Source organism: Archocentrus centrarchus, chromosome 23 (genome assembly GCF_007364275.1).
Source record: "Archocentrus centrarchus isolate MPI-CPG fArcCen1 chromosome 23, fArcCen1, whole genome shotgun sequence".
NCBI classification, from domain to species: domain Eukaryota; kingdom Metazoa; phylum Chordata; class Actinopteri; order Cichliformes; family Cichlidae; genus Archocentrus; species Archocentrus centrarchus.
Window position 1 is genome coordinate 13,222,198 of NC_044368.1, and position 16,912 is coordinate 13,239,109.

Below are 16,912 nucleotides of genomic sequence, written 5' to 3' on the forward strand. Positions count from 1 at the left end.
TGTGTGTATGTGTCTGTATATAAATATGTGAATATGCTCTGTCCCCTTATTTCTTCTGTTTTCTCCCCTCTTTTCTCTCTCTTCTTCTCTTACTCTTTCCTCCCTTCTATCAAGTTCAAGGCACCTTAGTTGAAATTTCATGTTATTGAGCTGAAATTTTGAGATAACTAACCAAACTTTTGACTTACAGGAGGCAATAAATAAATAAATAAAAAATCTGTGGCAGAAACAAGCTTCCATACAAGGCAGTTTAAATTTAACAGATTTAACTGTGATTTTAACATAGCACACAGCATACTAACACCTTAATTTGCTTAATTTCCCCCCTGTATCTTATTGGGCTTGGGCAGTAAACACTGTCTCATTCTCCTGCTTTTCAGGACCAAGTGTGTCTTGAGGCTGTAGCACAAAAGTCATGAGGTCTGTTTTCCCAAGTAGCTAATCTAAAACATCTGGCACACTCAGTGTTCACAGTAAGACTGCCTGTCTCACTTTATGCTTCATTCCAGACATTATTAAAAGATCTGAGGGGTGAAGACACTGAAGCATGAACTTCAGGGCTGGTGTACTCATGTCAGTGGATAGCAGTTTCCCCTGAGTGCTGACATCCATGATAATAGCCTCAGTGTAAAGCAAAAGCTGGCCTCTCTTGTGCCTGTTTCCCACTGCTGCAGATCTGTGAATGAATCCTTTCTTTTTCTGTGTATTAAACATGTTCAGTTGAGATGTGACAGCATGGCCCACTTCCCCACTCTGCTCCAGCAGCAAACAAACCTCATGTTTCTTGACACCTGTTTCTGTTGGCTGTTTGAATATATATTATTTCTGCCATGGTTTATAAATAACACAGGCATATTATCCCTCATTATGACAGGGGCTGCTACTTTCTTTTCTTTAAGTCTGCTCACCTTTTGTTAAGACAAGATGAAGCTCTTATTGTGAAGTAAGAAACGAGACCATTTCTCAGAACTGCATAAGCTGCGGACAGACAAGTAAGCTATTGTTGAAGGGATTTGGATCCTTCTTAGCTGCTTCTCCTCCTGCTAAAACCAGGGCTTGGAAATCGTGGTCTTTGTCACCAAAATGTTCAAAGAGTGGAGTGAATTAAGGATTATTAGTGGGAGGAAAAATCAAATTGAAAAAAATCTGGATTTCATCTGAGAGTTAACCCATTTTAAAACATACAGGATGAGACTGAATGTAATTTTTCTTTTAAACAGACAAAGACAACATGTTTCAGAGCTTTCTTATTATTGAGGTGACTGAAGATTTCATGCTACACCACTGCCCCCTGCAGAACAACAGCAAATCTGCATTTCCCTGTCTTTGTTGACCTAAAAATGGGCTTTTGCATCTCTGAAAAAAGCATATTTACATCTGACAAGTAGACTCATTAAATTATTAAGGGTGTTTTGAGAATTATGATGGATTTTACATGTTAAATGCTCTTTAAATCTGGCCCCTTCTTTGAAGCATTTAAAATGTGTCTACTAAACTTCAGCACTAAACAGGCAAAATAAACTCATAGTAGTCCTCAAAGCAGCCTGTCATATTACATTATATCTAATAAATATATATGTTATATCTTATGCACTTGCAGAAGCACACTATGTGCTTTTTCCTGGCTCTGTGCAGGGCGGTTTTGCAGATGCAAAAGAGAAACATTGTCACTGTGCTTTAATTACTTTGTGGGATATTGTTAATTTGATTTAGAAAATGTAACCACCGCCTGAAATCAAGTGGGGGCCTTGATAGATTTCCCCAGTGGATCGCTAAAGGAATTTAGCTGTGAAAATTAAAAATAGTCTGAGCAAGACCACCGCTGCTGTGAGAAATGGTTTGACAGGGTTTCCTTACCTCTGAGTTTTGACTCTCTCCCCTATACTTCATGCCACATCTCCTTTTTTTTCTCATTTCAAATCTACTTCATATGACAGAATATCGAGAAGTGAATGATGTGCAAAAACTGTGTACGAACCCCCTCTAGTTTTGACCTTAAAATCCTTGTCCGGGAGGGTTGATGTTGATTGGCACCCAGCCTGCCAACTCCTCCCCCCCTTCAGCTGTACCGCAGTGCAGCTCGTGCTGGCAGGGCCCCGCAAGGTTACCACTGCTTCACTGAGAGGTCTGACAAATTAACATAGAAGGCAAACATCTGAGTATTTCCCCCGCTAGCACAGGCCATATCTTCCACAATTTATTAGCAAATGATCGAGAGAACCATTTACTGTGGTGTTAATCTTCTTTTGTTTGCTGTTTGCACTGAAATGAGAGCATTAAGGAATATATAGCAGACTATGGTTATTTGTCATTCTATAATGCAAGGCTATAACTGACCTTTTTGTACTAATCATAGTAAGAAACAGAGTTTCTAACAGAAAAAAGCCTCATGCAGAAATTTTATGAGTTATATTATTCTGACATGTCCTTAAATAACTGACAAAGTTTCCAGAAGACAAAGAGCAGTAAAGTTTATTTAATTTTTTTTTTCTGGTAACAACTCAAACCTTTCTTTTATGTAACACTTTAAAAAGGGCCAAAACAATCTGATACCAAAATACTGGAATATTGCAAATATATCAGTATATGTTGTTTAATATTCACCAAACTTTGCAACAAACCTTTAACAGAACATAATATAAAATGACACTACAGCACATGTAACAGAGCAGCATCAAAACTGACAATGATGCAAATTCAAGTGATTCTAACTGGTCTGTAAAAAGCATTTATGAAAAATTGATTCCAGGATTTACCCTATAATAATCACATATCAGCCAACAGATAATCTATCTATAATCTAATAGATATCTTTTGACTGCCATAAATCTGTATCAGAACTGGCCAGGCTTTATTATGGACACCTCGCTAGTACAAGGTTGGAACCCCTTTTGCTTTAAGAGCTGTCTTAATTCTACATTTTGGTCCATCATATGACACACACACACACACACACACACACACACAGTTGCTGCAGATTTGTCAGCTGCATGTCCATGATGTGAATGTCCTGTTCCACCACATCCCAAAGGTACTTGACTGGATTGAGATCTGGTTACTGCAAAGTTCACTTGAAATTATTCAGAGATGAATACACTGTGGTCATAAAGAGATAGGCATGGTCAGCAGTAACACTCAGGTGGGCTGTGGCATTTAAATGATGCTCAGTCAGTACTAAGGAGCCCAAAGTGTGCTAAAAAAAAAAAAAAGATCCCACACACAATTACACCACTAATACCAGCCTGAACTGTTGATACAAATCCTGTGTGGATAAGCCTGTGTTTCCTATTCTTAGCTGACAGGTGTGGTCTTCTGCTGCTGTCTGCAACAAAATTAGATGTGTTGTGGATTCAGAGATGCTCTTCTGCACACCTTTTTTGAGTTGCTTTTGCCTTCCTCCCAGCTCAAACCAGTCTGTCCATTCACCTCTGACCTCTGGCATCAACCAAGTATTTACACCCAGAGAAATACTGCCTACTGGATATTTTCTCTTTTTCAGAACACTCTGTGTAAACCTTGTGGGAAACTCCAAGCAGATCAGTAGTTTCTGAAATACTCAGACCAACCCACCTGTCACCAGCACAGTCACAGTCAATTTTCTTCCTCATTCAGATGCTCAGCAGGTCTTCCTGACCTTGTCTACTCATTAGATATTTGTGTAAGTGAGCGGGTGAACAGGTGTACCTAATAAAGTGACCGGCATTTTGTTTTCTTTAATGTGTTCATCATTCGGTTTGTCGAAAAGAAAAGACAAAAAAATCATTGCTGCTTTCATTTGTCAAAACTTCTTTATTGAAGGCCTTCATTTAAACTTCATTAAAAACTTCATTAAAAAATTGTATTACTCTTGTATTCACTGTAACCTCAAGTACTTAAAAACAAATGGTATTATTGCTAACACAATGCCACTATGAAAGGGGGAAAAAAAATACAACACAAGCATAAAGAAATACTTCAAATTTCAACTAACAAATAACTGTCTTCAGATTAATATCTCTCCTGTCTTCAAAAAGCTCTACATTCATCTGTCATTTTTACCCTACGGCACTACAGCAGTGGTCAGAGACATATTTAATGAGGAATAATAACAAATGAAAGGTGCTTTAAAGGTCACACAAAATGAGGGTTCTCATTTTCTCATTTTGTCCTATCAAATTACATGTTTGATAACATGAAGCTAACTAATACCAAAAAGGCAGAACAAGTAGCTGGAGAAACATTTCCAAAAAACAAACAAAAGTCTACATTTTAATGGGTGTTTGAATGTAGATCACAATGTTTGGTTGTAGCATGACAACAAAACAAAACAAAAAAACAGTCACTGCATTGACACAGCTGACATGAAGACAGGGTGAGCGATTTGTGCCGATAGTGTTAATGGATCTTGGGCTCAGTTTCATTTGGAGTTCACAGCCTTTGTTATCCTCGCGTTGACGAAATCAGATCTCTTGAACCCGTTCTGTTGAAAAAGTGAAGCCATTTTTCAGACGTTCAAACACTGGTGCAAACAATATAATGCTCTGTCTTCTTACTGTACCAAACTCAAGACTTAGATAACAAAAAATAATTATCTGAATTTGTAGTTCTTCTGAAGGATACTAGTTGTCACAGCTAAATAATGCAACACGCGCCAATGAATCCATAACTAGCAGCTCATTTCTTTGTCTAATGCCACTTTTCCGCTACTACCTACTCAGCTCGACTCAACTCAGTTTCCGTCATTTTCTGTTACATCTGAGTACCACCTCAATGTGGGCGGGGTCATTATATCAAGGTGACCCAAAGGTCTCGTGATGTCATTTGTATGCAACACAAAGAGTCGCTCCGTCGTCGCTCTGGATTCTGTCGTCAGCCATGAAGCACAAAAACGTCTGTGTTGGTTCGTGTTGCCAGGTTTCAAAAAGGCAGGTTTGATTCTTGTGAAAAAGTCGCTCTCATGACTCATCAAGTGACGTCACTCCCTGGCCAATCAGTGGCATCCAGACTGACTTCATATTTTCAGCTCGACTCAACTCGCTTGGAACCCCGGCTGAGTCGGTACTAAAAAAAGTACCTGATACCAGGTAATACCACCTAATGGATAACCCTAAAAACCAAATTGAGTCTAGCTGAGTAGGTACTAGTGGAAAAGAGGCATAAATTAAGCAATTTATGGAGGAAAAGAAACTAAATCAACCCTCTAAGCCAAAAATAAACCTTTCAGTTTTGTGACAGAAACTCAAAGTGTTCATTCAAATCTTCTTCATCTTCTTTTGGCAGCTCCTTTTAGGGGTCACCACAGTGAATCAGCTGCCTCCATCTCACCCTACTATCCCTAGCATCCTCTGTCACACCAAACCTCTGTGGTCTTCCTCTTTTCCTCCTTCCTGGCAGTTCTATATTCAACACCCTTTGTCCAATATATCCACTATCCCTCCTCTGCACGCGTCCAAACTATCTCAGCACTGCCTCTCTAACTTTGTCCCCAAAACATTCAACCTGAGCTGTTCCTCTGATGCACACATTTCTAATCCTGTCCCTCCTGGTCACCGCTAACAGAAACTCCAGCTTCCTCAACTCTTGTCACCTGCAGCTCCACCTCCTGTCTTTTTCATCGGTGCCACCACCTTCATCAAAGCTTCAAATGCATTAAGATGAATTAAGATGAAAGAGGTCGGAAGAACACATGCAGATGCAGCAGTGTGTTTAAGCATAAATGAGTGACACATTCAGTGTCACAGTCTGAAGATATGAAGAAAAGGATGTGACACATGATATGATGGAGTGTGGTGTGTGCAGGAACTCACTTTTCTGAGGGTCCCATGGAGTTCAGTGTGTTTCCATATTGCATGCAGCAGGATGCATGCTGCCTGACTCGCACTGTAACAAGTAGAAGGAAAGGTAAAAAATATTATCACACAGACACAGTTTTACTTTTTAATGCCTATCATAAACTTTGGATTGACTCCAAAATCCTCATGGACTCCTGTTATATTTAAAAATATATATATTTTGGTCTCTCTACCTAACTTGCACATTAATCACAGCTGTTCAGGGCCTGATTTTTCTCTTACACCACACCTGTTTGGCTTTCGGTAAGACTCATAAATAAGGGAGTGGCCGCTTCAGTCAGCAGGTGTTCCAACAAAGGCAGCTGTACCTGCTTGCTGTCTGCTTGGCATCACTTCAGATAATTTAATTCTAATGTGCTTGTGGTGTTGCCTTTTTTTTGGTGCCTTTTGGAGCATTTTTATAGCAACTGGCTGAAAAACACAATGACATGCTGCACAAGTAGATGCTCATCCTTGAATCCTGGGCTCCACTTTTTTCAACGAATGAGATTCTACTATTTTATTTGTATGATAATTAGCCCTAAATAGGAGGCATCTGGTTCTGTGGCATGCACCCGTACAATCTACGGAAGCAGCTCGCTCGTAACTTAGCGCTTCACTCTCTAATCCAATCACATCTGGCTCCAAAACACCAATCAAAATGGTGATGCCTTTGTGTACCTTTTTATGAACAGGCTATAGCTTTTACTATAACAGATGCACTTTAACCTGAAGTACCCGGGTTCTGAAGAACTTACTTTGTGGTATCGCTTTTTAAAGGCACTCCTGAATATGATAAATCAGGTATAAATAATGATACCTCAGAGGTTTGCTTTTGAAGTAAAGTTGGAAGTATATTATATAACATTACATACTGTGTTAAATAATGGCTTACGTTTCATTATCTTGGTTGAACATTGAGCTTATGAAGTCTCGTATTTGAATATTTTGATAAAGTGACTAACCCATTTTCTGTCTTGCTGATGTTGATGATCCTTTGGAGGCATTTGAGTTTGATTATCTTTTCGACATTCTCCAGGTGATTCTGACTCAGGTAAGTCAGGATTTGACACAGAGACGTTGTCATCTCGCTGTCGGTGCTGGTGTCACTGTTGGGCAGCATTTTCACCACCTCTGGTAAGACCTGGTTTGCTTTAGAAGTAAAAGATCCATTCAAGGTGTGATTTGTGGTTATGATGGGAACATGATGGGAAACGCTGAGAAGACATCAAAAATTACCAATGGGAAGGTGCAGTTCATGGTTGCGTGAGAGGTTTTTGATTAAAAATACAGCAGCTTTCTCCAGACCACTCTGTTCTGACTTTAACATCTTCTTAATCTGCAGAAGACCATATTCCTCCAGAACAATGGTAAAGGCGAGGGCTTTGCTTATCTGCAGACCACAGAACACATATGAAATATATTGGCATTCAACATTTTTAATTAGATTTACGTATTGAATACATGACAGCAGCCACAGTTCTGATGCTAAACAAGACTAAAACATAATAATCAGCTGGATTAAACAAAAGAATATTTCAGTTATTAAAGCTGTAAAGAATATTAAATATTTACTGGTATAATTTGCAATTGCAAATGATGCAATAATGCATTTGGCATCATTGTGAAAGGTTAAAAGGTAATGAATGCCTTTAAACATGGTGTTAAACTAGTACTCCACATTTATATAACCTCATTTGACCCACACATGCATCTGTTAAAGCGTCAGAGTCAGTATCCACACCTGTCTCTTTTCTGCTTACACACTGAACCTATTAAAAGAATCAGAGCTGCACTCCTTCCCGTCTTACCGCTCCATTTCCAGCTGTGATGTTATGCAGTGCCCCAACAGCTGCAAACTTGGTGAAGTCACACGTACTGCAGGCCACCAGTGACATGTACATCCTGACAGTGATTGGGCTCCACAGCCACTCTATGCCATGAGGATTGGTGTTCTTCTCCAGCAGGGGGAGCTGATGCTCTGTATGCTGTGAAGAAACAGCTTATGAGTCAGATTTCAAGTAAGTGGGTTCAGTGGGTCCATATTTACAACAAGGGGCAGCTAGCTGTGTTAACAAGGAATGACATTCTGTATGGACATCTACAGACTGGCTGTGCATCCATTTCCCCACATTTTCATATTGGAAATTCAAAGTTCTGGCAACAGTTTTAGTGTGAAAGACAAAATAATGTCAAATAACACTGGGAGGATTTGGACATGTGATCCAGACCTCATCATCTACCACCAGTGCTGGACTTCACTAATGCTCTTTTAGCTTTAAGGAACCAAATCCATGCAGCCAGATTTCATTCTTGTGGAAGGCAGAATAATAGAGGCTGTTGGAGCAGCATATTGAAGCCTATAGTTTTCAAAAGAGATGCAGTCAGTAGTCACATAAACTCGCCAGCCACTTTGTTAAGTACACCTTATCAGCTGCTTATTAAGGCAAATCTCTAACCAGTCAATCTTATGGCAACAACTCAGTGTATTTAGGTATGTAAACATGGATAATACAACTTCCTAAAGTTCAAACCAAGCACCAGAATGAGGAAGTAGATTTGATCAGTAAAAGCAACACGAAGGCAATGACTTCAAGAAGCTAAAACTGAGGATAGCACTAGCCAAGCAGGCAAGAAGTTATAAACATAAATAAGGACAAATGTTATGACTTAGTCATTTTTATCTGATCGGCTGCCATCAGTCCACTTACGGCCTGATTAATGTAGGATCAGTGTCACCCAATATTAACAGAAATTGAGCTGATGGTTCAGGAGCGGGTTATTCAAGTTGCTTTAGCTTGTTTACCAGCTGTACATTTGCTTTACATCTGCAAGTTGCTTTGAAATCCACTTCCACCCCAGTTCCTCCTTTTTCACGCTGTGTTTGACTTAATTAATGTCACGTCCGCTGTCAGTGATGCCTGCTCTGTTCTCCTGCTGCTGCTCTCCCCATCTTAGACCCATGAAAAGGCAGAGAGGTCTCAGAACAGAGCCATAGCATCAAATCAAATTACTGCAGATGAAAAAAAATATGCTTGGATGTTTCTCACCACCAACATAATACAAAAGAAAGCTAAATGAACATGTTCTAATGAGCTCTTTTACAGATGACTAAAGCTGTTCTCTCACACTCAGATATTAAACCATAAGCAAATCTCTTGTGTTGTCTGGATGGATTAACGTGTAAAGGGATTACCTCTGTGATCTTGGCACTGCGATAAGAAAAACAGCCATAAGTTTTTGGCTCGGTATCCAAGTCTTGGCGAGATTCTCTGGGAACCTGGGCACACTTTTGCGGAAGCTCTGACTCAATCTGATAAGACAGGTTGTGCAGGATACTGACACAGTTCTCTGTCGACTTCAGAGCAGATTGAGATAAGAAATCAAACACTGTCTGGCGAGCAGTTTAATCACAAGGATACAACAGAAACATGAAAGGGAGTTATAAAGTAAAAATTTGTTTCATCAAAGGTTTATATCTGTTTGAAATTACAAGTAAAAATTCCTACATGTAAACATGCAACAAAAGTATTGCGAGTCAAAGCAGTTTGCTGTGAAGCAGACACAGTGAGGACAAATGTTTTCTCTGCTCATCATTTTCATTTTACCTTGTCATCCATCGTTCGGTCAGCTACGGTTCCCCGAATGTAGTGGACCAAAGAATCGATGAGATTCTCACACTCCCTCATTGCTTTCCTGACACCCGGGCCTGCAGAGCTCAGATTTCTAGAAACAAAAAAGTGACATTTGTGAGCATTTCAATTAGATAGGCTTTTTTTCTGACCAATATTAGTAACGTCAGAAATGCTATAAAATATCCTTCTGTCAACCACGCAACTATTTTGTACATCTTTCCAATGGCACTGGCAATCATAACAAATTATATCCCAGACTAGTAAGTCTCTTTTTATGAAGCCCAAACTACAGAGGAAAATAAATACGAAAATTAACATTCTGAATCCACATAAGAGGCTCTTTGTGCAGCCTCCCTTTTTTCATCCACTGGGAGGCGAAAAGGCTTTAGAACATGATAAGGAGAACTCGATAACACTGGGTCAGAGAGGACTGAATGATTTCAGCTCAGCAAAGCTGGGAAAAGAGAGAGCTTGATGAATAATTGAGTCTTTCACTCTTTTCATCTGGCTATAGTTGCCAGGGGAGCAGTGGCTCTAATATCTCCTGCTTTGTAAACAGAGAGATGGTGTGTGTCTAAACAAGTCAAAGGCAGCAGTGTGAGGCATAATCTCAGACCACAGCAGATAAACTGTGGTTTGATATAATCGCATGATAGTAAAGAAACTGTAAAAAAATTGAGTGGTAATTACTTATTTGCTTATTATAATTTTAGTGACTGGGGAGTTTCAGACAGTTTCACAGAGCTGCTAAATGAACCCACCACCAAGTAGTTCTTTGTTCCACTGCTATGTTGTTCAACTAATAAAGTGTAAAACTAACTTTCTCAATCAGTCTCTCTCTATACGTACCACTCTCATCTATACTAGGCACAAAATTGAGCATAACATTAGTTCGGGTAGGCCAGAGAGCCAAGCTTCAGCAGGACACTTTGTCTGATGGCTGAGCTCATACCCTTTGTTTAGGCTGCTTTAGCATCTTCTAAACTTTGCTTTTAAAATAGTTTACATATATATATATATATATAACTTTGCTTATAAAATAGTACAGCTGACAGACAGTCCTGTCAAAAAATAACTTATCCATTTGGCTAAATTCAGAGGTTACATAAAAAAATTCAAGTATTAAAAAAAACTATTCATGAAACAGTATGCATAATTACATAATTATGCATAATAACGCCACCGCTGCCTTTTCCAACTTTTAGGTTTTCCATCTATGCCCATCCATGTGGAGGTCCCAGATCTAAACCCTGTCACCCTCTCATACAGATCACTGGAGTCTGTGGGTGTGCGTGATAAATTGAGAAGCACAATGCATTTCCCTTTAGAACTTAAACGCTCTTGTCCTATCTGTGAATTTGGTGAAATCTTCTTCAACTTAGAATCTGCAAATTCAGTGACACCAACAGTTGTTTTGCTTCACCCCAATCAATAACATACACAACAAGAGCTCAGCAAACGTAGTCTGACAGCTAACAAACAGAACCTACCGCAGGCAGCCGGTGACATTGTAGAAACCCTCAGCATCCGCTAGGAGCTCATCTTTTGGGTTCTCGCCTTCAGAAACACCAGAGCCGGGAACCAGAACTGAGCGGGTGAGAACGGATAAGCCACGTTTTGCTAGATGCTTCTTCAAGTCATCATGAGAAGAGAGGTTCCACAAAAGACCTGCGAGGGAGATGGAAATATAGTAGTTTTCAATTAATCTCAGAAATATAAAGAAGCTGGTGCTACACTGCATATGTAACTCTTAGAGCATGAGTCCATATGAATTAAAACCATATGTTAAGCATACAAAACCAGTTTTGACGACTGCTTGAAATTTAAAACTAGATTAAAATTAGAATGTGTATTTTTAAACATGCAAATTCCTAGAAACTGACCAGTAAGCTGACGTCTGGTCTCCCTATCACGACTGCTATTCAGTGCACTGAGAATGAAGGGCACACCCTCATTTTCCATAACTACCATCTTAATTTCATCCTTCAGGTAAACCACATTACGCAGCGCCCCAGCAGCAACATGCTGCACTTCCTCACTGTCATTGTTAAGTAGCTGCAGGAGCTTTCCAATCCCACTGAGAATTTTGACCTGGAAAAAAAATAAAAAATAAAAAGAGTGGACTATAAATTAACAGATTCATGCATCAGGATTTATAAGTGTTCTGCATCTTTAAATGTCAACAAATTCCAATTTGAATTACCATATAATGATCACACATACGATACCCATGATTAAACATACCTTCTCTCTAGCCTTGGCACTCTCGAAACATTGATTTTGTATGTAACTGGCTGCATAGATCAGTGTTTCCTCTTCATTGTGGGTCAAAAGGTTCACAGCCCTCTCCAATGTCATCTCAGGAGGCTTGCTTGCTGACTTCCTGAGTGAGAATACACAAATGTTTCAAAATATAATTCATCAAGAACAACAAGAACATATTGAATAATTAAATGCACAGAATAATAGTCTTACAGTGTTGTGACATTCTGCCTCTGTAACTGCTGAATGGGGAGCTGCTTTTCCACCTGCCTGCCAGCATCCACCTCCGCACTGCTAACAGAGGGCAGGCTCGACTTCTGTTTGAGGGATTTCTGGTTGCTCCTTTTCCTCACCTGAGCTAGCCAGGACAAGCCTTCATCAGGCTGAATAGAACCAAGCGTCGGATCACCATTTGGTCTCTGCACAGTGGGGTTCTCTTGTTTCGCAGTATTTTGTTTATAACTCCAAAAACCAAATTCACTGTTTTGCTGAACAGGAGTAGATCTTGCGAATGCAGATTTTGGTGCTACGCTCTGTCTGACTGGCCTCTGCCAGATGGTCGCTCGTGCAGGTGTGGATACGAATGTCTGCGTGCCACGAGGCATCTCTGAAAAAGCACTGCGGTGAAAGGAAGCAGACCTAGCTGAGTGCTGCGGCAGAGTGCCCACGATGCGTGAAAGACTTGGTCCTGGGGGGGTGGACATCCCATAATGGTAAGTACTGTATTGGAAGCGCCCACGAGGCAGTTCTCCGCTTGCTTGAGGGGAGACTTCCTCTCTCTTGGATGGTTTTCGTTCATGGTCGCTGGAGAAGGAGTGACTGGAGAAGGTCGATCTGTTTACCTGTGAGAATAAAACAAAGTAAACTTTAATACACTGCGGCGTGGTTATTCTGCTCTTTCATTGTGTGGGACTTTATACTTGTATGCCATTATAGTCAGAAATGGACAGCACTGCACAGTAATTAAGATCATTATGATGTCTTGTATAGGCAATGAGTTTTATTAATAAGTAATATAAGCCAATGGGGTCTGTGGTAACCCCATGCCAATGCATTTATCACTGTGCACTGGTATACAGAACAAACTTTAGTGCAAAGGAATACAGTGTGGTTTAAAATATATGACGTATTTCTTTAATACATTATTGCCTTAATCAGCTTCATGTTGTATAGAAATAGAAGCAACTCCACAATAAGCCTATTTAATAACTGCCTATTTACACAAGCTGCTCTAACATTTATTTTCCTCATGATGGGCTGGAATGAAATTTGCATTTCCTCAAATGTCTAATGGGAAGTGTGTCCTCATAGATTCCTGTTAACATGCCCAACTTTAAATAAGAAACAAACATGTTTACAGCCTTCCGTATTAATCGCTATTTTCTCTTTGTGACAACAGTGCAGGAAGTGAGTTGTTTTTTTTTTTTTTTATCTCAGCTGTGTAAATTGTATGAGTGACTGAGTTGCTTTCTGGATTGTGGCCAGGATGAGTCACAGGTCAATGCAGCACATGCCACTAACTGTCTGCTAGGATTCACCTCAGTTAACCTGAGGCTCTGAATCGAACCTCTCATGCTAGACTCACACAAGGGAAAACAGTGGGTGGAGACCGCCGCATGACCAAAATTATTATGACTGTGTGCAATGAGCTTGTAGTCTTGTTGCCTTTAAAATGGTTGCTTTGAAGACGCGAACCAGTTTTGCCACCACTCACAGTCAGTCGCCATCTTCAAAGTGACTTTGGTGCATCAAAATGGCAATAAAACAGCAACGAAACAGTCAGTCTGCTATAAGTTTTAAACTGAATGGGGTCAGGTTGGCAATTACATGCAATCTGTAATAATATGGAGTCACTGAATGCAATACACTTCCATGCAATCACCCACTTCTAAGCATCCACTGATTTTTCCTAGTTGCAAGGAAAGACTGAGTCATAATGCAGTTATGTCATAAATAATATGGCTTGCTATGCAATTACTTAAACTAACAGTCTCTTCAAGAAGTCTGCACTTCAGTTTTGATGAGTGAAATTCAAATATTTTATTTGTATTTATATTTTATTTGTATGTCACTTAGCATTGGAGGATAACTTAGGACTTCCCTCTCTTGTTCAATAAGGTCAAAGATGGCGATGACTGTACGGCTCAAATCATAATGTCACAATGGCTACATCCATGTTTTTATAATTAATCTATCCTTTTTTTTTTGAAAAGCAAAAAGCTTTTGGCTTTTTTAGTAATAAACTGCTTCTTCTTTTTTAAGCTTCATGCTTCCAAACACCCACAGCAAACACTGCTGCATAACAGATAAGATAAGAATACAATGATTCATTTAATAGGCTTTGGAGTCTGTGCACAAGCAGTGAGCAACAGCAGGAAACCACACAGAACCATTTGACTACATTCAAATTATGGAGTACAATATTTCAAGTGCAGTACAGTATGAGGCCACAAGTCCAAGTAGTTTATCCCTTTATAATCATCATGTACAAGGAGAAATTAAAAAAGGAAAGTACTGAGCTGACTGCACTTGATTGGAATCTGTGAGTAATCTGCATACTTCAGATCAGTTTAAGCACTAAAAACAGGCATGAGATGAATATTATAGTGATTGATTAGGATGACAAACGTTTCCAAAAATGTTTGTGCGCATGTGATGGTGCATGAAGTGCTATAAAATAATAAATAAAGAACTGCATTACCTTTGTGCTTGTAAAAAATCCATCTGCAGCATCAAAGCTCTTTGCTTTATTTTTCTGTGAATAGACACCACCTGAAACAAGGCATAGAGGGTTTGTTAATCTATATTGTTTCATGCCGTAATTGCCTGCATGTATGGTAGCACTTCCTCGTATCTGGGACATGATTCCTACTCTGGTTGCCTGAGCTGTGAAAGCACAGTGGCACACTCACAGCGCTGCAGGCGTGTGTGCAACCTGTAAAACGAGCGTCACACAATTTTAAAGGAAGATGGGCGAGAGAGATAGCAAATAAAATGGATCAGACATTAAATACTCTCTGTTAATTATTAATGTTTAGTTACACAATAGACCTGTTTGTAGTATGTATAATAAAAAAAAAAAATCTTGAAAAAAATATTTGTTTATTTATCCATTTCTTGAATATGTTCCCACCCTGAACAATGGACCACAATAACTCAGAAGGGCTGTAACATCTGGTTGCTTGATGGTCCAAAAATATGTTTTCCATTTGGCTGACATCTGGTGATTGTCATGGGAATAGCACGTGATTTACGTGATCGTTATCCGTGACCTCTTGTGCTGTATGTATTGTCATCCTAGAAGAGACAATTCCTAGATATTTAATTACAGGACAAAGTTGATTCCTCAGAACAGCTCTGTCTGGATTTGCAAAGATCCTTCCCTCTAAGAGGACAAGCAGATCTGAACCCTGCCAGCAGTGCACAAACATACATCCTCTAACTGTCGGGGTCAAATGTTTTTTTTTTTCCTCTAAATGTCACCTGTCTGTGTATTTGCTTTTTTATTTTGGCTACCAATAGTTAATACATAAGGACTTAACTTGGTCAGTAGGTGACATAGTAAACTCAGGTTCTCGCAGTTATCACTTATGGGGAACTGCAGAAACCTGTTAGACAAGATTATTAACTAAATGCATGCAATCCAGTTACAGAAATGTCTGTGTTTATACTAACTAACTCTAGTAGATTGCAGGTAACACAGAGCACAGCCTCAGGACACAGAAAGGGTTTGGCCAAGGGAAAAGGGTCTGGAAGTTTATGGAATGGATTTCCAACTTGGACCTATTTAAGAGGGTAATATAATTAAGTGGGTGGGGCAGAAGGAAAAACTCTGTACTGCTATTATCATTATTATTAAGTACAATACTGGATATCCTTCATATCCTAAAGTTCAAAAATTAGACATGGGCACAGACCATTCTGTAAATGTATTCATTCATTAGGAGTGGCCTCGTGTTGCGCCCGTTTTCTCATAACTGTGTCAAACCATGATGTTGATTCATTTCAAGTTGCGTTTCAAAATGAACATTACCATTTGACAGAGACTTTTTAGCCTTCCGGGACAGCGAGAGCTGAATCTGCCTGTGAACGCGCAGGCTCCGGTCTTTTGAATCGGGCTGCGTCGAGGATCGCAGATCGGTCGGCAGAGCCAGACTGGTGTCATCAAACACAAAGGACTCGTGCGCAGGTAACGCCGACTTAAAAAACACCTCATCCATTGTGAAAAAAGAAGAAAACACACCAAGAGTCAAAAGGTCGGTTAGTCCCCTTAATCATATAAATACGGATCCTGGTATAATAGTCGACGCTGCTTTGTTTCTCTCACTCTCACTCAGGTGCGGAGAGGAGGGCGGGGCTAGAGGCGCACCTGAAGTGTCAGGTGTCACCGCTAGGATATATCTGTGATTCTTGTATGAATTTAACTGTGTGCTTTAATTCTAGGCCTTTTTTTTTTTTTTTTCTTTGACATGTCATTTTATTTTCAGTATTACTTCCTTTGCAGAGGGAAATGGTTTTAAACAGCGGCAGTGCTCTGATTACTTTAATACTACTCTGGAGTCTGTGAAACATCCTCGCTGCAGGAAGGAGCTCTTTCGCAGCTCATTCATCCCGACAGCAGTTAGACTGTAAAACAAGTGGCCTGGGTCGCATTTGAAAAATTCATATTTGTGTTGTTCAGACTGTCATGAAGCCCATGATGTCATGAGTCATTTGGACACTTTACTCTACTGCCATCACTTATGCACACAGTGTACCTTTACATATACATTTTATCTATCTACACTCCCACCCATAATGTATATTGTGTATGCTGTCTACAAATCGCTCACTACTGGCTACAAATGTATATAGTGTTTTGATGTATATGTGCATTGATATATTTTTTTTAATATATATAGTGTTTTCTATTTTATTTTATCTTTCTCTGTACTTGAGCTGCTGTGATGTGCAAATTTCCCCATCATGGGATCATTAAAGTTTATCTCATCTTATCTTAACTCCCAAGGCAGTCAGAATGACTGCCTTGGGAGTTTTAGTTCTAAAATTCTTGGAGTTCTAGTGTTAAAGGTTTAAAGGTTATTTTACAAAGGACAAAATGTGAAATTAATCCTTTAAAATCAGATTCACATTGAGCAAAATAAAAATGCTGCCTCACATGAATGCATCAGCAGTCATATACTAATAGGCTAACCAATAACACAA

General features: G+C 39.5%; 1 protein-coding gene across 1 annotated transcript; it reads right to left on the bottom strand.

Annotated features, from left to right (window-relative positions):
- Positions 1–3,796: 3,796 nt before the first annotated feature.
- Positions 3,797–16,025, bottom strand: pkp2 (plakophilin 2). The gene is made up of 13 exons (XM_030720438.1): positions 15,741–16,025; positions 14,409–14,479; positions 11,921–12,549; positions 11,690–11,828; positions 11,329–11,536; positions 10,936–11,113; positions 9,419–9,536; positions 9,007–9,168; positions 7,622–7,798; positions 7,050–7,203; positions 6,776–6,962; positions 5,787–5,859; positions 3,797–4,459 (listed from the first exon to the last, which is right to left on the bottom strand). The coding sequence occupies exons 1-13, from the start codon at positions 15,925–15,927 to the stop codon at positions 4,397–4,399; spliced, it is 2,346 nt and encodes a 781-aa protein (XP_030576298.1). The 5' UTR covers positions 15,928–16,025; the 3' UTR covers positions 3,797–4,396.
- Positions 16,026–16,912: the final 887 nt, after the last annotated feature.

What these genes read in the sequence shown, in the direction of transcription:
- pkp2 (XM_030720438.1), bottom strand. Translation starts at nt 15,927, where the DNA reads ATGGATGAGGTGTTTTTTAAGTCGGCGTTACCTGCGCACGAGTCCTTT. An exon ending in TAAAAAGTCTCTGTCAAATG is followed by an intron (nt 14,480 to 15,740) that starts GTAATGTTCATT and finishes GCCTTGTTTCAG; the next exon opens with GTGGTGTCTATTCACAGAAA. An exon ending in TCACAGCTGGAAATGGAGCG is followed by an intron (nt 7,204 to 7,621) that starts GTAAGACGGGAA and finishes TGTGGTCTGCAG; the next exon opens with ATAAGCAAAGCCCTCGCCTT.